The sequence below is a fragment of the Euleptes europaea genome, chromosome 10, assembly GCF_029931775.1.
Source record: "Euleptes europaea isolate rEulEur1 chromosome 10, rEulEur1.hap1, whole genome shotgun sequence".
Taxonomy (NCBI): domain Eukaryota; kingdom Metazoa; phylum Chordata; class Lepidosauria; order Squamata; family Sphaerodactylidae; genus Euleptes; species Euleptes europaea.
Window position 1 is genome coordinate 69,690,453 of NC_079321.1, and position 23,062 is coordinate 69,713,514.

Consider the following 23,062-nt stretch of genomic DNA (forward strand, 5'->3'; position numbering starts at 1 on the left):
CCCGGCGCGCGCCCTGATTGGCCGCGGCTCCCCCGCCTCCCCCTGACGCGGGAGCGCGCTTTAAAGGCCTGGCGGCGGGCGCCCCCCAGCCCCTCTGCCTGCCGAGCTGGCTTGCCGGGACGGGATCGCCGGGGGGGCGGGGAAGACGCCGCCAGCCCCGCTGGCCCCGGGAGGAGGAGGAGGAGGAGGAGGAGGAGGAGGAAGAGGAGGAAAAGCCCCGCCGGCCCCCATGAAGCCGCCCTGCGCCCGGCCGGAGAGTTGATGCCCCCCGACGTGCCCCCCGGCTGCCTTCCGCCATGAGCTGTCTGGATGTGATGTACCAAGTCTACGGTCCTCCCCAGCCTTACTTCGCCGCAGCCTACAGCCCTTACCACCAGGTAGGGGGGCCGCCGGGGAGCGGGGAGAGCCCCTTCCCCAGGCGCCCCCTCCCCGCCGCCGGCGGCCCCCCGGCCCAGGGCCGCATCTCCGCCTCGGGCGGGTGGTCCGCCGGGGTCTCGCCCGCCCGCCCGACGGGTCGCGGGGATGGACGGCCCGGGCCTCCCCCCGACGTGGCGGGAAGGCCACCGGGGGTCCGCGGGGGTCCCCTTCCTCGGGGCGGCCGCCCTCACGTCGGGAAGCGTTTTCTTCGCGGGGAGGGAAAAGGGAGCCCCGCCGCTGGCAATCGCGGGGGAACCGACGGGCGCCGGATCGCGGCTCAGCGCGGCGGGGATGCGCTGCCCGTGGGCTTCCGACCCCCATTCAGCAGAGGGCATCTTCCCCACCTGCCCGCTCAAGCCCTTTCGAGCCATCGCTCCTTGCAGGTTGTCCGGGCTGCGGCACTCCCTTGCCTTTCGGTCCCGTTTCCAGTTGTGTGAAACGGCCAGATCCACTTGCAAGGAATCGGGAGCGCGCCTTGCAAGGGCCTGCTGCCGCTCCGTGGGAAGGCGCCCGTCGCGGCCTCCCCTTCCTCTCGGGGGCTCCCACGTGCGTTTGTTTCGCGCATTTCCACCACGCTTCCCCATCCGCACAGATCTACCCAACCGACGTGGTTTTATTATTGTGTGAGGGTGTGAAGCGCCGTCGAGTCGCTTCCGACTCCTGGCGACCCTATGAATGAAAGCCCCCCAAAATGTCCTGTCTTGGACAGCCTTGCTCAGATCTTGCAAATTGAAGTCTGTGGCTTCCTTGATTGAGTCCGTCCATCTCTTGTTGGGTCTTCCCCTTTTCCTGCTGCCCTCAGCTTTTCCTAGCCTGACTGTCTTTTCCAGTGTCTCTTGTCGTCTCATGACATGACAGGTTATTACAGGTTATAAAATCTATTTTAAAAAAAAATGGGGGGGCTTTTTAAAAAAAAATCACTTTCAGAGAGCAAAATAAATCCTTCCTCACAGGGATGCTGTAACGATTTGGCGAGAGCCCTTGGAGCAGCTGGTGGGAGGCGGTTTAAAACCAACCCCAAACCTGCCGGGTTATTGGGTCCCCGGGGAATCCCCGCCTGTCTTTTTTCTTCGGGGATTTCCTCGGTCGGGCGCGGAGCTGACCGTCGGGCGCAGCTCGCAGCGGGCAAGTCGATGGGGACCGGGGGGTGGGGGACCTCCGCAAACGGTCCCTTTCCGGCTCCCTGAATGGGAAAGAAAGCGGTCCGTTTCCACCGCGGTCCCTTTTCATCGCGACGGAGCAGCCAGCACCCGTAGGGGATTTCGGAGCTGGGTTTTCCTGACGTCCCTTTGGCTTGAGATGGAACCAGGTCCAGCGAGACCTTCGAGGCCAACGAAACATCCCCGGGGAATCGGCTTTCCTGGGTCACAGATCATTGAGTTGAAAAGGGCCAGAGTCCAATAGCACCTTAAAGACTAACAAGAATATTTTCTGGTAGGGTGTGAGCTTTCGTGAGCAACAGCTCACGAAAGCTCACACCCTACCAGAAAATATTCTTGTTAGTCTTTAAGGTGCTACTGGACTCTGGCCCTTTTCTACCCTACCAGAAAATATCTTTGTTAGTCTTTAAGGTGCTCCTGGACTCTGGCCCTCTTCTACCCTACCAGGAAATATCTTTGTTAGTCTTTAAGGTGCTCCTGGACTCTGGCCCTCTTCTACCCTACCAGGAAATATCTTTGTTAGTCTTTAAGGTGCTCCTGGACTCTGGCCCTTTTCTACCCTACCAGAAAATATCTTTGTTAGTCTTTAAGGTGCTCCTGGACTCTGGCCCTTTTCTACCCTACCAGAAAATATCTTTGTTAGTCTTTAAGGTGCTCCTGGACTCTGGCCCTCTTCTACCCTACCAGGAAATATCTTTGTTAGTCTTTAAGGTGCTCCTGGACTCTTGCCCTTTTCTGCCCTACCAGAAAATATCTTTGTTAGTCTTTAAGGTGCTCCTGGACTCTGGCCCTTTTCTACCCTACCAGAAAATATCTGTGTTAGTCTTTAAGGTGCTACTGGACTCTTGCCCTTTTCTACCCTACCAGGAAATATCTTTGTTAGTCTTTAAGGTGCTCCTGGACTCTTGCCCTTTTCTGCCCTACCAGAAAATATCTTTGTTAGTCTTTAAGGTGCTCCTGGACTCTGGCCCTTTTCTACCCTACCAGAAAATATCTGTGTTAGTCTTTAAGGTGCTACTGGACTCTTGCCCTTTTCTACCCTACCAGGAAATATCTTTGTTAGTCTTTAAGGTGCTCCTGGACTCTTGCCCTTTTCTACCCTACCAGAAAATATTCTTGTTAGTCTTTAAGGTGCTACTGGACTCTTGCCCTTTTCTACCCTACCAGAAAATATCTTTGTTAGTCTTTAAGGTGCTCCTGGACTCTTGCCCTTTTCTACTACTGCAGACAGACTAACACGGCGACCCACTGCAGATCATTGAGTTGTCAGGTCCAAACCCTTTTGTATCCGACGACATGAGCTCTTGCTCGCGACAGTTTGCATCCTGGAAACGTTGTGTTGGCCTTTGAGGGGCCCTTGGGCTGGACTTTCGTCCCGGCCCGCCGGGCATTTCCTTGCCACGCGTTTGTTTCTTGGGGTCGGTCCGTTCTTCGCCGTCTCAGGGGCTCATCCTGGTGGCCAGGGGGGCAGCATTGCGAACACATCTTTTTAGAGGAAGAAGAGACCGCTTCTCCCCCCGCCCCCCAACTAAGGGGAGCGTTTTATGGCTGGGAAGCGTCGGCGTGGGTCAGGTCTGGGCCGTCCGCATTTTGCAAACGGGGCTGCCAAACGCGGAGAGGTTGAGTGCCGTCGAGGGGCCGCCCTGCGCGGGACCTTGGCGCCCCCCCCCCTTGATACGCTGCTTGTTGTCCATCCCGTGGTCACTCTGTCGCTGTGCTGTCCCTGACCTGCTTTTAAGCTGATCTTACATTTATATTAAAGTTTTTAATTAGTTTTTAAAAAGAAGAAGATAAACTGCTTCGTGGGGTTAGACGGAGGAGGGGGTCGCTTGACAGGGGTGCTGCGCCTGCTCCAGAGTCGGCCTCGCTGTCTGTCTGTCTGTCTGTCTGGCTGGCTGTCTGGCTGGCTTTCTTTCTTTCTTTCTTTCTTTCTTTCTTTCTTTCTTTCTTTCTTTCTTTCTTTTTCTCCCCCGTCTGTCACAGATGATAGCAGGCGGAAACTGCGCGGGGACCTTCCTTCCTTCCTTCCTTCCTTCCTTCCTTCCTTCCTTCCTTCCTTCCTTCCTTTCTTTCTTTCTTTCTTTCTTTCTTTCTTTCTTTCTTTCTTTCTTTCTTTCTTTTTCTCCCCCGTCTTTCAAAGATGATAGCAGGCGGAAACTGCGCGGGGACCTTCCTTCCTTCCTTCCTTCCTTCCTTCCTTCCTTCCTTCCTTCCTTCCTTCCTTCCTTCCTTTCTTTCTTGGGGACCTTCCTTCCTTCCTTCCTTCCTTCCTTCCTTCCTTCCTTTCTTTCTTTCTTGGGGACCTTCCTTCCTTCCTTCCTTCCTTCCTTCCTTCCTTCCTTCTCCTTCCTTCCTTCCTTTCTTTCTTTCTTTCTGTTCTTTCTTTCTTTCTTTCTTTCTTTCTTTCTTTCTTTCTTTCTTTCTTTCTTCTGCCGGAACAGGGGTGCTGCGCCTGCTCCAGAGTCGGCCTCGCTTTCTTTCTTTCTTTCTTTCTTTCTTTCTTTCTTTCTTTCTTTCTTTCTTTCTTTCTTTCTTTCTTTCTTTCTTTCTTTCTTTCTTTCTTTCTTTCCCCCGTCTTTCAAAGCTGATAGCTGGCGGAAACCGCGCGGGACTGTTCCGATCGCCGCTGCCTGCCTGGGCCCGGGCCCCCAAATGCACTCCGAGCGGCTTCTCTAGCAATGTGCCCGGGATGCAGCCTGGGCGCCGCTGCCAAAAGTTGGGGTGGCTGGCAAAGAAACCAAGCGAGGCCGCGTCTGAATCGCACGAGGAACTGCAAAGGCGTGCCCCCCCCCCAAAAAAAAGCTTTCTCTCGAATGCTCCCCAAAGGGAGAGGGGTGATTCCCCCCCTCCCCCTAGCCCGGCTGCTGGTTCCGACTGGTAACCCTGCTGGCGAGAGGCACGTGTCCTGCTGCAGCCGGACCGGGCCCCGACCCACCGACCGTGCCAAGGGCTCCGGCGGGCGGAGGGCGCTGGCTCCGCTTTGGAAGGGCCTTCATTCGTTTTGGGGTATTGGCAATACTTGGCAGGGGCGGACTGGGTCGACCAATATTGGTTGCCGGGAGCCCAAGGGGGCCCACCCGCAACGACAAGGAAGGCTATCGTTTCCTTTTTCTTAATTTTTATTTTTGACATCTTGTCTAATGTTTAAGGGGCCCCGCTTCCTCGGGGGCCCAGAGGGCCCGCTTGCCCTCGGGCAAGCTGACACCGCGGCCAGTCCGCCCCTGATCACTGGTGGGCCCTGCCCGCCCCATTGCGGGCATTCAGACGGGCTGGGCCACATTTCTGACGCCCTTGTTGCGGGGTAAAGAAACAAACAGCCCGGAGGGTCTTAGAATGCAAAATTGGGAAGGGGGGTGGAGAGAGAAAGATACCCTTCTAGCTGCCAGAACCGAGGATGAGAATGCCTCCAGCTATTGGGTCTTTGCTGTCATTTGCTCAGAAGAGAGGGTGTTATTATTTACTGTGATAAGGTTTTGCCTTGGAGTTGCCACTCTTTAGATGCACTATTCCCCCATTCATATTCTCAAAAGTCAACAATAAGCCCCCATGCAGAGTTTTGAGAATTCGGATGGGGGAAATGTGCATCTCTAGAGTGGCAAATCCAAGACAAAACCTACCATGAATAAATGGCCCAACAAGGGAGGTTTTGTCTTGGAGGTCCCAAAGGGCGGAGTTCTTGTTACCAGTTTCTAGTTTAGTTGATGTTGCTGTGAGCTATAGCGGGGGCCTGTTGGAGTCGATGTGATACAGATAACCGCTGGGAAATAAACCCCAAAGTAAGCGCCCTCGCCTAATGCTGTCTGCCTTGAAAAGGGATCGTTACAGAGAGAAGCCAAACAGCCTGATTTGGTTTGATTGCTCAAAAAAACAAACGAGCCCGTCTGTGCTGCTGGGGGCCCAAATGGCAACAGGCCTTGGCAGCCCGAGGCCCTAATGGACAACTTGCTGCCCCTTAGAGGGTACCCGCAAGACGGTTGCCGCTCCCAGCAGCGCCACCGACAGCTGGATGCTTCTTGAGACGGTAACCGGGCAGAAAGGGGGAGAGGGGGTCTCCGGGCTTCCTTCTGCCCCCCCCCCCCGCCTCGGAGTCCCAGCTGCAAGCAGCTCCCGGGCTGCGGGGTCTTCACACCGCCTCTGAAGCCAAGGAGTCGGCCGGGAGGAGGGGGAGAGGAAGGGCAGCTGCCCCCGGGCTGAAGGGCGCCAATAAAGCAAATCAGCGAGCATGTTCCAGGTTTTCAAGATTCTCTGAGCCCTTTCACACATGCCAAATAATGCACTTTCTATCCACTTTCGATGCACTTTGAAGCTGGGTTTTACGGTGTGAAATGGCAAAATCCACTTGCAAACCATCGTTAAAGTGCATTGCAAGTGGATTGAAAGTGCATTATTTGGCATGTGTGAAAGGGCCCATCTCTCTCAAAGAATCTAGGGGAAAGAATTGGGGCCTGTGGAGATGGCTCTCTCCCTCAGCTTGCCAAGGGAACGCTTTGGCTTTCCTGCCCCCAGCCCCTCACCCAGGGCCGGCGCAAGTCATTTTTGCGCCCTAGGCAAGGCGAACTACTTGTGTGTGCCCCCCCCCATTGCTAACCAATTTTCAAAAACAGATGTCTTGTAGAAAAAATAAAAACACAAAACTTGTTATAAGAAGTTATAATTAATTATGTCCCATAGCACTGTTGGGGTACTTATCTGAAAATAAATTGTCAGTTGCATTTTTCCCCCCAAGAAACTAATCGGTTTAAAACGGTGCTCCTCAAGCCAGTTCTGCGACCACCTCCTTCACCTAATGGTAGCACCGGCCCTGCTCTCACCCCTCCAGCGCGCCTCCCAGATTGGGGTGCTGGGATAAAAAGGGGCTTCTGCAGCACACCCAGCCAGAGCAGCCACTTGAACAGATGAACACGTGAAGCTGCCTTATACTGAATCAGACCCTTGGTCCATCAAAGTCAGTATTGTCTACTCAGACTGGCGATGGCTCTCCAGGATCTCAGGCAGAGGTCTTTCCCATCACCTGCTTGCCTGGTCCCTTTAAGTGGAGATGCTGGGGACTGAACCTGGGACCTTCTGCTCGCCAAGCAGATGCTCTACCACTGAGCCACAGTCTCGGGGTTCCTTCCTGCCACAAACCAGGACCCCCGGGTCCTAGGGATCCGGCTGCGGCCGCAGATCCTTCAGCGGGGACCCTCATCCCCTTTCTGCCCTCCTCCCTTCGACCCAACTGCAGCATTTTCAACTGCCCGTGGCACTTCCTCCACCCGGCCGCTTCAGGGCCGCCTCTCCCCCAAGCCCAGGCGGTTCCAGCCTTCTTATGCCCGTTTCTCAATTTAAGCACAACCATCCAAATATGCGTGCGTGCGTCCTGGATTTAATGCACCAGATGCTTTTTTGCCAGCGTGGTGTCCTGGTTAAGAAGGGTGGTTGGGGGCGGTGGACTCTGATCTCACATGAGCGGCGGAGGCTAATCTGGGGAACTGGACTTGTTTCCCCGCTCCTTCACACCAAGCTAGCTGGGTGACCTTGGGCTAGTCACAGCTCTCTCAGAGCTCTCTCAGCCTCACCTACCTCCCAGGGTGCCTGTTGTGGGGAGGGGAAGGGAAGGCGAATGTCAGCCGGTTTGAGTCTCCCTTAAGTGGTTGCGAAAGTCGGCATATCATAACCAGCCCCCCCCCTCCTCCTCCTCCGTTGTCATTTTCCCCTTAAGCGGACGGTTCATCTTCCAGGAATCCCCCCATCCTTCATCTGTTTTTGTTCCGTGCGTGACGATGCTCTGTTTCCCCGAAGGCTCTTCCAGCAAGCCCCGCCAGCTAACTTTGGACTGGCTTGACCACGGCCTCCCCAGATACCCCTTGGCGAGCAGGGGGGGGGCTTCACCTCTCGGCCCCTCCCGCACCACTTGCTGGCCGGTTTCTGGGCCCGGCGCCTGGCCTGGGACCAGCGGAAAGAGAAGGGAGGCTCTGAGGCGCCCCGGAGGCAGCGGCAGCCCCTGGAGGCGTCCCCTTGCCCAAAGCACTGGGGGGGTGGGGGAGAAGATTTGAGTGGGAGAGGACTACTCCGCAGGGACAGCGGTGGGATAAGGGCGTGCACGATCCGTACTCCTGTCAAGCCGAAACTCTGGACCTGGGGCTCATTTCTCTGGGGCCTGTTGAGGCAGCCACACCTGGCCGCAGTGCTTTAAAGGTTTGCGCGTTAGTACACCTGAGCACGTGAAGCTGCCTTATGCTGAATCAGACCCTCGGTCCATCCAAGTCAGTATTGTCTACTCTGACCGGCAGCGGCTCTCCAGGGTCTCAGGCAGGGGTCTTTCACATCACCTACTTGCTTGGTCCCTTTAACTGGAGGTGCCGGGGATTGAACCTGGGACCTTCTGCTGTACCACTGAGCCACGGCCCCTCCCCAGATGTGCAGCGCAACCCTAAGCAAATCCAGCTGTGCTCCAGGAGACTTGCTGCCAGCACAGGTGTCCCCAGGACTGCATCCCTAGGTGCGCCAGAGCCAGTCATGTCGGCCTTGAAAAGTGTGGCAAACTGGTGGGCGGCCATTCCTTCGGGAGTGGGGCATCCACACGGCTGTCGTGCTCTGGTTGCTGCACCAAGCGCCGAGCTGAGCGTGTGTTACCCCCCCCCCCCCACACACACACACACACACTCCCCGCAGGGCAGGTGTTGTTTCTGCAACCAGCCGTCCTAGAGACTGCTGGGCCATTTATGCATGGGGAGGTTTGCCTTGGATTTGCTGTTCTCGAGATGCATATTTGTCCCCATCTGAATTCTCAAAACTCTACGTATGGGCCCTTTCACCCATGCCAAGTAATGCACTTTCAACCCACTTTCAATGCACTGTGCCGCTGGATTTTACTGAGTGAAATGGCAAATCATCTTGCAAATGACCGCTAAAGTGCATTGAAAGAGGGTGGAAAGTGCATTATTTAGTATGTGTGAAAGGGCCCTACATGGGGGCTTATTGTTGAGTTTTGAGAATCTGGATGGGCTAAATGTGCATCCAGAGAGCGGCGAATCCAAGGCGAAACCGCGCTCGAGGGCTGCACCGGCACCGGCGCCTCCTAGGAGAGAGCGTGGGCATCTAGCCGCAAAGGTTCGCCCCTCCAAGCCCCCCATCGTCTCCCACCGCCTCCCGTGCCAGGTGCCTCCTGCTAATTACAACTGATCTCCAGCCAACAGAGGTCAGTTCCCCGGGAGAAAAGGGCCGCTTTGGCAATTGGACTCTATGGCATTGAAGTCCCTCCCCTCCCCAAACCCCGCCCTCCTCGGGCTGTGCCCCCCAAACCTCCTGCCCGAGGCGAAGAAGGCCCTGGCAACCCTCCCTTGTGCTCTTTCCCCGCAGAAACTCGCCTTCTACTCGAAGATGCAGGAAGCGGCCGAGAGCTCCGCCAGCAGCGCCAGCGGCCCCTTCGCCAGCCACGCCGCCCCGGCCAGCATCAAGGAGGAGGAGGGCAGCCCGGAGAAAGAGCGCCCCCCCGAGGCCGAGTACATCAACGCCCGCTGCGTCCTGTTCACCTACTTCCAAGGGGACATCAGCGCGGTGGTGGACGAGCACTTCAGCCGGGCCCTCAGCCAGCCCAGCAGCTACTCGCCCAGCAGCGCCAGCGCCAAGGCGGCCAGGAGCTCCAGCGCCTGGAGGGGTGAGCCCACCGGCCCTTTCCCTTCCCTTTGGCCGGCCAGTGGAGCCCGGGTGCCGGGGGAACATCCGCACCAGCCATGCCCCAATCGGGACCCCAGGGTCCCTTCCCAGACCTTGAAGCACAGAATCACAGAGTTGGAAGGGGCCACCAAGGTCATCTAGTCCAACCCCCTGCACAATGCAGGAAACTCCAAACTACCTCCGCCCCCCAGAGGATGGCCAAGGTGCCCTCCCTCTCATGATCTGCCTAAGGCACTGGTTCCCAACCGCGGGTCCATGGACCCCCACGGGTCCGCGAGAACTAAATTAAGGTCCGCGGAACAAAGTTATAAACCCGTAATAAATTAATATTTTCAATTAAAAGTTTTCTATTATAAAAATATATATTCAAATATTATTCTAAGTTTAATGTTTAACCAACAGTTATGATTAAAGTTTATTTTCAAATTCTCTGAATTTTTATTTTGAACCTTGGGGTCCCTGCCCCGAACAAAAAAGTCCTAGAGGTCCCTGGTCAAAAAAAGGTTGGGAACCACTGGCCTAAGGTCATAGAGTCAGCATTGCTGACAGGTTCCTCTGTAGGGAACCTGCCTGTTCTTTGGACCGGGAAGATGGCATCCTCAAAGGTTCCATTCACATTGGAGCCCTTTGCATTCCCGCATTTCCCCAGCCCCGCATCGGAGGGTTTTGGAAGTTGTTGTCATTTTGGTCAGCATTTTTATGCACGGGAGGTTTTGCCTTGGGTTTGCCACTCTTTGGATGCACATTTCCCCCATCTAAATTCGCAGAACTCCGCAATAAGCCCCCGTGCAGAGTTTTGAGAATTCGGATGGGTAAAAATGTGCATCTAGAGAGCGGCAAATCCAAGGCAAAACCTCCCGTGCATACATGGCCACAGTGTTATGACGCTCAATGTATTAAATGCGCCAAAAGCCCTCCAGTGGCAGATGACAGGTGAAAGTCTGTATAACGTTCCTGCCCAGGTGCTTCATTGTCAGGGCGCATACCTTCGCATTTGCAGCAGCGATGAGTGCAAACTAGAGAATCCCGGCCACGAGGAAGCAGGCAATAAGAAAACAACAAAACAAAACACGTGTGTGTGTGTCTGTGTGTGTGTGTGTGTGTGTGTGTGTCTGTGTGTGTGTGTGTTAGGCTGTCGCTGCCACCTATTGGTAACACAGAGTAGCGCAGGGGAAAGACAGCCACCCAGGAGTGGGTGCTAACCAACGGTGGAGGTTTTCAGTAGTCTTTCTTCTTCTAACCCCATTGAAGGCTCGCTGGAGCAGGCGTCCTGACAGCAGGACCTTGTGGGATCGCTGCTTGCGCTGTTCTTTCCAAAAAGAAATTGTTTGCTTGGAAAGATTTATTCAGGTTACAGTTTTTATGTGTCACTTGTGAACAGAAATGCCCTGGCCAGCTCATTACTAACACATCTGGACCGGGCAGCTGGGGGAATGGTTTCTCCTGTGATCGCTGGAGATGTTGGAGGGGTTCCCCCACCCCTTGCAGTTATGGAAGACTCTACAATGTGGGAAATATCATGAGAAATAAAGTTGGGCGGCATCTTAAAGACTAACATGAAAGCCATCGGGTTTCACCTGTAAAAATGTGCCGCTGTTTGGGATGGAGAAGGGAGGCATGAGATTTAAGGCTGCATGGGAGACTTGCCCTTAAACTACCGCTGGAAACTCACTTCGTGTGAATGTTTAAGGTTACCATCCTTTTGAAGGGACGAAAATCAAATAGGTTAAATAGCTGTCAGTTTATTCGTCAGGGAAGTGATGGCCATTAAAACGAATGAGACGGTGTCCGGAAGGCTCGGCCTCCAAAGAGATGAGCTCAAAGAGGAGAGGAAAGGCGGCTTCATGTGTGAAGGGGGGAAGGGTTGGTGACTGGTAATGACTGGACTAAAGGAACCCAGTGGAAAGGGTGTGCTGTGAACTTGTACTTTGGATCAAAAAAGTGTAGAGAGGAAGGCATTGAGCCAAGAAAACGTCAATGACATTGAAGTCCCATGAATGTGAGAAAGATGGGGACATGCATAATGAGCATGATCCAGCCAAAGGCAGGCAATAAGCAATATGGAGATGATTCCCCCCCCCACTGAGATCAGTGAGAAGTAAAAGTGCTTCACTTTGGCTGGATTGTGCCCCCCCCCTCCGTGATCGGGATGGGTTGTAAGGTCTAAATGTTTGTATAGAAGGAGCGGGACCTTTTTAGGAATGGAGTAAGGTGGTCCTTTGTACTGGAGCCCGTAGGAAACGGGCCAGAAAAGCTCCCCTCCCTGGGCAAGGGGAGGGCTTCCTATCCTGCGCCCTGGTTCCTCACTGGGGTTCAGGGGGTGAGACGGGGGCTTCCTTTGCCGGGAAAATAGTGTTTGACCCCTTTTGGGATCACAGCTGGGAAGAGCGTCGTTCTCATAAACTGGGGAGTGTAAATGTAGGGAGGGGGTTCGAATGAATGGCCCAGACTCATTCTAGGGATGCCTGAGAGATAGGGACTCTGCCTTTAACAGAGGGTTGGTCTAAGGATATTAGCAGATGAACACATGAAGCTGCCTTCTACTGAATCAGACCCTTGGTCCATCAAAGTCAGTATCGTCTACTCTGACCGGCAGCGGCTCTCCAGGGGCTCAAGCAGAGGTCTTTCACATCACCTGCTTGGGGATTACTTGCACTTTTTGCCAGATAAATACATTAATAAAAATAAAAGCCGACTGCCTTCCCTTCTAAATGTGACGGCGTATATTAATTTTAAGAGACATGCATCGTGAAGAAAAGCGCGGACTCGTTTTGAAGACAGTCACAGCCCGATCCTAGCACGTTTGCTCAAAGTAAATTCTACGCTGTGCGCAGGATTGCACCTGCAGTGATTTCTTTTGCAGGATGGGGCACCAACGGAAATTATGGGGGGCTGCTGGGACTGTCTGGCTGAGCGGGCATTGGGCTTCAGATGCTGCTTGTCGCCCGCTTGCCTAAGGTGAGGTCCCTCGCAGTCCCCCGGGACTCATCCCTGGGTAGGATCGCGCTGCGCAACTTAACAGACTTGATGCCAAGTTCCATGGAAACAAAACTGCCATCGGAACGATCGGGCTCGGAAACTTTGAACATTTACCTTGCCAAACAAGCTGCTGCAGGGATCCTGATCTTTTTTTTTTTAATAATTTTTTTATTATTTTTCCAAAATTATTAATCACATAGTTTAACAATGACACAAACAGTAAAAAGTAAAAACAAATAGGTAACATTGTTAAAAAATTTATATATAATAAAGGATTGTTGACTTCCCCTACACCTCCCTTCATCTTGTGATAAATTGGTAATCTCTTTTGCACCAAATTCTAATCCTAATACTATTGTTAATATTTATTGATCTCTTTGGCATTTATATTTTTCAAGGGAAAAAAAGATAAATAGTTAATAATATCATATAAACAAAAGAAAAAAGGAAAAAAGGAAATAAGAATAAAAGAAAGAAGAGAAATGGTAAATCTCACTAATAATAAATGGATTAGTATAATAAAAAGCATTTGATTATTTCCATTAAAAGTTAATTATTTTGTAAGTCCTCCATTTCTCCCTAACACTCATTTAATACATATTGGTTTTCTAGTAAATTGATATCATATATAGTTCTATTTCCATTGTAACCAATCCTTTTAACCAGTCCCTTTTCGATCTTAGCCAGAAGAGACACTAGACTCTTTTAAATTAGTCCCTTTATCCGGAATTTCCGGCATTTCTTTCTTTCCCACAGTAATTGTCGAAGAGCATCCTTGGTGGTAAAGTCTCTTCTGCAGATAGATAATTTCCGTGGTCGCCAGTTCAGCGGATTTAATCAGATGCCCAAGAAACTTCACCAGACGGTAGCTTCTACAAAAGTGCTAGTTTATTCACAGTGCAGTTGTAAAAGCTCTATATACATTTCGGCAGAGCCCCTGGCTTAGTAAATTCAGCCCAACACTAAACCATAGAGGCTGTGCTCTTATATACATATCTCATGCATAGTTAATTGCTTGGCCACCTGGAGGTATTGCATCATACTACCAGTTCCATCCAGTTCTCTCCAGTCCACTCTGCTGGGGCAAGTCATTACTACACATTGCATCAGCAAGATTAAGTGGATCTATTCTCTTACTGACAGCTCCTTCTCAGCTGTCCTGTCAAAATAATACAGCATGCATGTATATTCTTGACAGCAATATCTTCCATCCCAAAGGGGGATCCCGATCTTACTCCAAGATTTGGGGGCGGGGAAAGCGGCCAAGGACAAAACATTAAAACAAACGGGTCTAAAAGGGTCATCTCCCCTTCCTTCTGTGCCACAAACTGTGGAGGGAGAGGGAGGGTTATTCATGTTGGGCACAACAGACAAAGGGAACAAACGCGTGAAGATTTGGGAAGCCGCTGTTCAAACCTGCGGGAGAGATCTGTAATTCATGTAAATGGCCCTGGCTTAATCTCTATTAAACACGCCATTTCTGCATGGGAGGTTTGGCCTGGGATTCGCCACTCTCTGGATGCACATTTTCCCCATCCGGATTCTCCGCACTCCACAATAAGCCCCCATGCAGAGTTTTGAGAATTCAGATGGGGAAAACGGGCATCTGTGTGTGTGTAAAGTGCCTTCAAGTCGCAGCCGATTTATGGCGACCCCCTTTGGGGGGTTTTCATGGCAAGAGACTAGCAGAGGTGGTTTTCCAGGGCCTTCCCCAGTCATCTTCCCTTTACCCCCAGCAAGCTGGGTACTCATTTCACCAACCTCGGAAGGATGGAAGGCTGAGTCAACCTTGAGCCGGCTACCTGAAACCGACTTCCGTTGGGATTGAACTCAGGTCATCAGCAGAGCTTTTGACTGTAGTACTGCAGTTTACCACTCTGCCCCATAGGGCTCTTACTGTCTTTGTTTTACTGCCTTATTATTTTCTGTTCTGTTCTCTCCATTGCCAGTCATACCATTCATGGATCAATTGCTAATCATTACTTATTTTATCAGAGGACAGGGGATTATTTGATTTCATTACAATTTTGTAGTGGCGGCAGAATTATCATAATTTTTTTTAAAATGGCAGTGGCTTAGCCTGCAAAGTGAAAAGCAGGATTTAATACCCTCATCACTGCCCAATTGGTTCATGAATGCTGTGGCTGGTGGGGAGTGGGGAAATAGGAAGTAATTAATTAAAATGTTAACTGAATGCAAGTGCGTGTGTGTAAAGTGCCGTCAAGTCGCAGCCGACTTATGGTGACCCCTTTTGGGGTTTTCATGGCAAGAGACTAACAGAGGTGGTTTGCCAGTGCCTTCCTCTGCACAGCAACCCTGGAATTCCTTGGTGGTCTCCCATCCAAATACGAACCACGGCCTACCCTGCTTAGCTTCTGAGATCTGACCAGATCGGGCTGTACCATGCTGTTTTCCCTCCAAATGTGCATCTATAGAGCGGCCAACCCAAGGCCAAACCTCCCGTGCAGAAGGGGCCAGTGATGGGTCAAAACTCTGAAGTAAACGTGTTTAGAGTCCGCCACGGCTGTAAGCGGGTCTGAAACCCTAGGCTGGCTTTTCAAGGCAAAATGGTGACCATCAACCCGCCCCCAAAAAACCTTTTAAATCTGCCGCTTGCGGACCGCGGCGAGCGGTCTTTTCCTTGAATGGAACAAGCATCATCGGTGCTTAAAGTATAAAAAGCACATGCGCGCATTTTTTTTAAGCATTTACGCCAAGAAAAGGGGGTTTGCAACTGTCCGCGTAGTTTTAAAAACAAGGGAAAACAGCCAAGGGTGGCTAAAAATGGACAAAGGTCATTTTCCTGATGAATCGCACCTAGCCCTCCAAGCAAAAACCCTTTTGAAGCAATGTTTTGATAACATTTTCAAACTCCTAATACATCACTGGGAATACATAAGGCGGTAACCCCCAGGGTTTTTGGATGCCACGGCTAAAAAATGGTTGGAAGACGTTTTCACAGCTAAAGGGGCCAAACAAAGTACGAACAGTCAGGATCAAACTCAGGTCATGAGCAGAGCTTGGACTGCAGTACTGCAGCTTACCACTCTGTGCCACCAGGCTCATACTTATGTTAGCTGACTGATTTCCCACATAGTTAGGGTTGTCAGCTCCGGGTTGGGAAATACCTGGAGATTTGGGGGCGGAGCCTGAGGGGCGAGGTTTGGGGAGGGGAGGGACTTCAGTGCCATAGAGTCTAATTGCCAAAGCGGTCATTTTCTCCAGGTGAACTGATCTCTTATCGGCTGGAGATCGCCAGCTCGTACCTGGAGATTGGCATCCCTACATATAGTATCTATTTAGGGCTACAATCCTCGAAGTCCCTTGGCTATCATCCCGCTTGTCCTGCCCCCCGGGACTTCCAAGGCATTATGAGCTGACTGAAAAATTGTAAAATCCCACTGTAATACCTACTCTGGGAATTGTAGTTCTGGGAGTAGGGCTGGTGGAATTACCAAACTGCACCACACCACCCAGGATGAAGAGAAGTCATTATCGTTACAGAAATATAGAATTGCAACCCTAATTTATAGAATTGCAACCCTAATTTATGACTGTGATCATCACCAAAGCTTCAGTGGAGGGCCTTCCAGGAATAAGCCATTAGAAGTTCTGGGTCTGTAGAAGTCTTGGGATCCAAAAAGCTGCTTTTATTACTACCTAAGTCACAGTTGCCAGCTCTGGCTTCGGAAATACCTGGAAATTGGGGAGGGGGTGGAGCCTGAGGCAGGCGGGGTTTGGTGAGGGGAGGGACTTTGATGGGGTATTATGTCATTTATGCATTGCTGTTTCCTCGTGGACACCCTGCTGACTTCTTCAGGACCTTTGCCTTGATTATGCATGCATTTTCCGGTTGCCTCGCTCTCTCCGTGCATTTCCATGTGTTTTGCCTGGGTTTTCCGGATGCTGGCTAAAATGCACTGAAATGCAAAGGGAGAGTGATGATGGGAAAATGCATGCATAATCAAGGTAAAGCCCTGAAGAAGTTGGCAGGATGACCACAAGGAAACAGCCATAGGCCATATATAGAGTCCACCTTCCCATGTGGCCATTTTCTCCAGGTGAACTGATCTCTGTTGCCCAAAGATCAGTTGTCATCCCAGGAGATCTCCAGCTACCATCTGGAGATTGGCAACCCTAACCTGACTCACCTAGTAGGGCTGAGCTCTCTGATCCTTTTTTTTTTTTTTAGAGCCAAGTCTCAGCCTGGAGAAATAAAGCCACAGAGCAAAACTGTTTCTCTGCATACCTTCCACTCAGTCGAATCTTCACCTTCTGGGGCTTAGGGAGAAGAGAGTAACTGGCTTCCAGAGAGGTCTAACCTGTAAATAATTCTCAAGAAGGGAGTCTTAGGTGAGCATATGAAGCTGCCCAAGTCAGAACCTTCCCCTGTCCAGCTCAGTATTGCTTGTTTTGACTGGCAGCCCCACTCCTGCAGAGAAAGCTTCCCGCCATAGGCTACCTGAGAATCCTTTTTAACTGGCCCTGGGTCCTTCTGCATGCCAAGTATGCTTTCTAGAGGTTGGAACCTGACATGAGCTCCAGAGCAGGAGCTCAGGCAAACTCAGTGTTTGGCAGTCTTTCTTTCCATGTCAACTCCAACCTGGGTCAAGGTCATTGCCCTGCCTGGTTTTTGATGAGGAGGGAAGTCTTCCTCAAGCCTACCCATTTCTATCTGTCACGAGCAGGAAAAGCTTTTTTATTGTTATGTTGCGCTGTTTAGTTTGGGAACAAGAAGACAAAATTCATGTAATACTCTTTATGGAAACCAAACTAAATGTCACAAACTCTGGGGATTTCCAAAATTCTTCATCAGACTGGATGTTAACAGGAGGGCATTGGGGGAAGAAAAGATGTTGTTTCATGCTACGGATCTTGAGGCTGTTAGTCTGATCTTGTCACGCTTGGGTGCAGTTTGGAGTTCAAGCATTATTGGCTTCTTCCTTATTTCTCCCCTCTTCCCTCTGATGAAAAATTCTGAAAAACTCAAAAGCTTTCAAACTGTTTTGGGTGTTACCTTTCCCCTGAGAAGGATTTTCCAACAAGGGGCTGAGCTTTCCCACTTGCTCAGCCCACCTCCTGTCTGCTGAAACCTTTAGAGGGAGTTGCAACCTGTGGGTGTATGGCTGTTTGGCCATTTATGCAGGGCTGTTTCTTTGCAGTCACCCCACCAATGGTTTTGGGCTTCTTTTGATTATGCACTCCTTTCCTGAATGGCAGAGGTTGGCTCACGCTCCCTGCGCTTTTATGCACATTTTGCCTGCGTTTTCCAGATTCTGGCTAAAACAGCATTTGGAAAACATGGGCAAAATGCACAGAAACATGCTGGGAGAGCAAGGTGACCTCTGACAGTCAGGAAAGGCATGCATAATCAAAAGGAAACCCCAAAGCAGTTGGCGGGGTGATGGCGGGGAAACAGCCCTGCATAAATGGCCTTTGTATTCTCTTGGATGTTTTGTATTTATTAGCCACCTTGGGTGTTCTTTTTGAACAGAAAGGCAAAATATAAATATTATATAATTTTGATCGGCCTTAATAGAAGGGATTACTTGGGTCTTGTTTTTTCTTTGGACCAATGTGGCTACTTGGAATTTCAAGCTACATTTGAGAAATTACTGTTGCACTACTAATTCGTGAGGAGAACAGGTCAAAATTGATATGACAATAGATTGTTGTTATTTGAGAGAAATCTGGGGATGTTAGGGCTTTACTATGTACACAGATCATTTTAGACTTTCATCTTTGACTTGGGTATAAGACATCCTGATCCCTACTCAGCCATGAAGTGGCTTGAGCAAAATGGATCCTCCCAGCCTAAGTTACTAGACAGGTTCCTGTGAGGATATATGAAATAGAGCCCTTATATGCTACCCTGAGTGCCAGTAGGATGTAAGCTTGATGAACAAAGTACATCCAGGAAGATTTTCTTTAGATTTTTCTCTTGAATGTTATTCAGAATCCCTGTGATGGTTTTAGGTGGTTTTAGCTACATGATCTCTTGGGATCAGGTGTTTGTTTTCTACAGGACACCATTATCTGCTTCAAGGTCCACTGGCAACTCAGATTGTCTGTGTTTTATAGGAAGCATGTCTCCTAGGGATCTCTTTGCATTGGTTTGTATGTAAATCCATGATGGACTAACCCTTCCTGGTGTAATAAGAGATTCCTTCCTGCATCCAATTAGGGGATCTGAATTAAAAACTTTCAAAGGCTTTGCCTATGAAAACTGCTTAGCAGCAGAGTTTCCCTGGATTTATCTATTAAAGGATGATTATCAACCTTTAATTCTGATAATACAAAAGAGTAAGACGGTGAGTTCAGTTCTTTGAACTTTAACCAGCAAACCATACAGAAAACCTGTACAGACTTGTATCTTTTATTGAGGAAAAAAAATTATTCTCTTTATTAAATAAGACAGAAGAAAATACAAGCAAATAAAAATTAACCCTACAATACTGTGAAGATGAATGCTAAAATTATCACAGTTCCTAGCATTGCTTAATCATATTACAGCAAGGAATAGTTTAAATCGCAAATCAGGTTTCAGCTTTTTGTCTCACTGCTTTTAGAGATTATCAGAAGCCCAAGTTATAGACCTAGAAATCTCACCTAATCTTTTTGAGACTTCCATCCAGAGAAATCTGATTTGCTTGTCACAGTACTGTATATTTATAGAAAAATATTAATCCTGTCTTTTTCTAAACCTATTCTATCATAGCCATGTGACTGTTAGTGGTTCCCAACCTTTGTTCACTAGTGTACCCCTTGGCAGTTCATTTCTATAAATTGTACCCCTTACATTACAAAAATGTTTGTAATTAATATAGCTGTTATTTCAATGCCTTTTCCCACCATTATTCAATTTTTATCGCATACTCCTAACTGTTCTGGTTCGTACCCCAGATTGGGAATCACTGATCTAGATAACTGATTGGTTCATATCGAAATATAAGATAATCAGCACAAGTGGAAATAAGCCAATCAACATCTGCACGAGTTACATCTGATATAGCAACATAAGAAGGCCAATCTCAACTCTTAACCTCTATTAAAAAGCAATTAATCTAACTTTTCTGCAACTGCTTCAATTAACTGCCCAAAATAAAAGTAAGGCAGCTTGCAAACTCAGCAAGAAGAGATCAGTGATCTCATAGCTACTGCCACACAGGGATCATCCAGGCTTTGCTTTTGGGGGGGAAGGGTTGCTGTCAAGTCACATCTGACTTACAGTACCCCCTGGTGGGGTTTTCAAAGAAAGAGACATTCACAGGTGGTTTGCCATTGCCTGCCTCCGTGTCACGGCTCTGTATTCCTTGGAGGTCTCCCATCCAAATACTTGCCAGGGTCGACCCTGCTTAGCTTGTGAGATCTGACGAGATCAGGCTAGCCTGAGCTATTCAGGTCAGGGTATCATTCTTTTAATGCTGCTGTTGCTTCAAGATTAATCAAAGTTGTATTAACATTCTTTCAAAATCATGGTAAAACTGATATTTACACATTCAATATTATGAAATTTATTTGGGCCATTTGTGGGTAATGTAAATGTTATTGTGGGACAGAGTGTAAACATGAAATCAAAGTTTTATTTTAGATTTGTGTAAGAATGGTGGAATTGGTCTCTAAACAAACACACACTTCTCTGTTATACAGTAAGCTCTGGAAACAATGGTTTTGCAGGTTCTCACTGTAGTTCAGCTTCAATGGGGAAAAGTCATCCATACAGCAGGGGAAATGTCCTTGGATGTGAATATTTTTTAAAAGAATTTAACTGTTCAACTTAATCTTCCAACCAATGGTACTAGAATAACCTTTAAGCCTCTCTGCTCCAAAGTGTGTATATCTGTGGATATTTGTTATATGGGATATAAATCAGAGGGAAGCTATTTTTAAACTGCATGTACATTTAAGCCAATGTTAAGAGTTAATGTGCGTATTATATATGTATAGTTCCCAACCTCTAGGTGGAGCCTGGAGATTTCCTGGAATCACAAATAGCCAAACAGAAATCAATTCCCCTCGAGAAAATGGCTGCTTTGGAGGGTGGGCCCTGTGGCAGTATACCCCACTTTCCTCACCAAAATCCCACCCTCCCCAAGACGCCACCCCCAAAATTTCCTGGAATTTCCCACCCTGTAATTAGTAACCCAATATAGACATGGGAAACACATCTACCAGCTTTCCTTTAATAAATTCCTTATGTATGGAAATGGTCTAGATTTGCAGTTACACTGGAGATCTTGGAAACATAAACAAAGATTTGTCATTGGTAAAAAAAATGGCTTGGTTTTCCTAAGGGAGGAATCCCCAACATTTTTCAGCCTGCAGGCACCTTTGGAAATCTGACACAGCACAGTGGGCACAGCCACAAAATGACGGCCACAGCTTACCTTCAGTCCCACAGTGAAAATTCGTGTGCTGTGGTGGCAGCTGCTGCCAAAGCAATGCTTTTTTTAAAAATCCACACAGCCAATTAGAAGCCTTGCTGGGCAAAATTCCCACCTGGCCCATCCTACTTTCCAAAAACTCTGTCCTAAGATAATACATTTGGATTCTACCTGGGGGCCATACCTCCTGTGGGCAAATAAGGGGAATATGCTATTTATTTATTTATTTATTCATTCATTCATTCATTCATTCATTCATTTATATCCCACCTTTCTCCGCAATAGGCACCCAATGCAGCTTACATAATTCTCCTCTCCTCCATTTTATTAGGTTAGTTGAGGCTGAGAGTGAGTTACTGGCCCAAGGTCACCCAGCAAGCTTCCATGGCAAAGTGGGGATTTGTACCTGGTACTCCCAGTTCCTAGTCTGACCACTCTTAACCACTACACCACATCACCGGGGCAGTCTAAATGACAATCAGCAGGCATAGTGAGTGAGGAAGACCCCTGCCCTTCTGCCAGTGTTCTGATGTTTTCTTCTCCATCTTCCTTTGTTCAGATGGATCATTCCCTATGAGTCAACGTAGTTTCCCGCCCTCCTTCTGGAACAGCACCTACCAGCCTTCCTCGGTGCCTGCGTCCCTGGGAAGCCCCCTGGCAGCCACTGGCCACACTGAACTGCCCTTTGCTACAGCAGACCCTTATTCACCAGGCTCATTGCACAGCCATCTCCACCAGGGTGGCCCAGAGCCCTGGCACCCTGCCCACCACCACCACCATCACCACCACCACCACCCGTACATCGGCACACAGAGCTCCTCCTATCCCCGCCCCACCACGGTGCACGAGGTCTACGGTCCACACTTTGACCCTCGGTATGGCTCACTGCTGGTGCCCGCGGCTTCTGTGCGCCCCCATCGCCTCACGCCTGCTTCCGTGCCCACGCCTGTGAGCCCCCAGTGCGAGCTAGGCAAGGGTGAGCCTGCCACTTCAGCGTGGACAACACCAGCACCTTTCTCCAGCCCAGCAGGGGAGATGGCACAGGGCCTAGGGCTCAGTGTGGACGCAGGTAAGTTCTGGCTCTCCCTCTCTTGCTGCCTGAAGCACGGGCCTGGTTTTTAAAATTATTATTAAGCTAGGGTAGGAGAGCATCAGCAGTAAAGCACTCTTGCTCTGCTTCAAAGCAATGAAAGCTTAGCATGGGCAGAATGCATTCCCATGCCATAAAGGGCAGAATTATACCATTAAAAAAGTACAGAGATGTGGTTGAGTCATTACTATGTTTCTTGCCACTTCTGAGGGACAAATACAAGAGTTTTTTTTAAAATAGTAACAGTTCCTCTCTTTTCTAAGAAAGTTTCCTCTGTGCCTTCTGAGTTATTGACAGCAAGTTGTTTCCCCATCAGACCAGTACAGCGGGTGGTTTCTAGTTTAGTAAGGCAGCAAAACTAGGGAATTCCTCTGCCCAAGGCAAGAGCATTGGATTCTACAATTACAATGGTTATGGCTGCAACCAGTGATCCACCAGAGCCTTAGTTTTAAAGCAAGCACATCTGTTGTGGGTCTAATTTATTCATGGACTTATTTTGATTCCCCAGCGCATCCTTAATCTCTCCTGAATAATAATGCTGAAAATTGTATTTATCTTCCCAATAAATCTGTGAAGTAAAGAGAGCTCAATTTTTGCCAGGGCTTAGCCAAAGTGACTGTATTTTGAAGCTTGGTTTACATGCAAGTGTGAGCATTGGCAATGGGGGGGGGGGGTTGGGGGGGAGACATGATGGGCAAAGTTGACCAGTTTGTTAAACAGGATCTGAGGGGGCAGACAGCTATCTGAGCTGGCATTTCAACGTGCATTCCTGTAGTCTCCCAAATCTCTCATGTTACCATCAGTTTGGACTTGGCTTTCCACTTAACATCACTCCTCCTTCTCAACCTGAAGCAGTCGCTTTTTTATGCTTTACAAAGGCTACACGCGGTAGAAAGAAAATGGTGGCAGTGCTCATCTTTCCCCTGTCCTTCTCTTACAGCCTCTCCCCTCCCTCCCTTTCTGTTTTGTTTTATTTCCATTTTTCTCTCCGTTCTCAGGTTTGCAGCCTCAGGATAAAAGCAAGGATCTCTATTGGTTTTAGACCTGCCTTTCCATCTTCTCTTACCCTCTAGTCAGATCTCTGCCTAAGTAAGACTGCTGACAGAGCTGAAATCGAGTCGGTTTGTAACAGCTTCTGATCTTGGTTTACAGCTCGCCGTTATTCCTTCTGCGGTGGATCCCTCCTGAGCTGAGCTGCTGAGCCTAAAGCTCCTGCCCCAAAGCCCCGTCTTCCCACCCTTGCATCATTCAGCATCCCATGTCACATTTCAAGGACAAGAACATGGGACAGGACATGGGAGAGAAAAGCTGCTTCAACTTGGCATTTCAGCAACAGAACCTTACTGGGGTTCACTGGGAAAAGCCAACTATGC

At 49.6% G+C, this 23,062-nt stretch overlaps 1 protein-coding gene across 2 annotated transcripts; it reads left to right on the forward strand.

The window, feature by feature from the left end:
* Window positions 1-284: 284 nt before the first annotated feature.
* Window positions 285-23,025, forward strand: VGLL2 (vestigial like family member 2). 2 transcript variants are annotated; one of them, XM_056856683.1, is made up of 4 exons: window positions 285-377; window positions 8,919-9,216; window positions 21,159-21,668; window positions 22,688-23,025. In XM_056856683.1, exons 1-4 carry the CDS (start codon window positions 297-299, stop codon window positions 22,729-22,731), a joined length of 933 nt encoding a protein of 310 aa, XP_056712661.1. In that variant the 5' UTR covers window positions 285-296; the 3' UTR covers window positions 22,732-23,025. The 2 variants fall into 2 exon arrangements, with proteins under 2 accessions (XP_056712661.1, XP_056712662.1); XM_056856684.1 differs by having other exon boundaries at window positions 22,842-23,025.
* The last annotated feature ends 37 nt before the right edge of the window (window positions 23,026-23,062 follow it).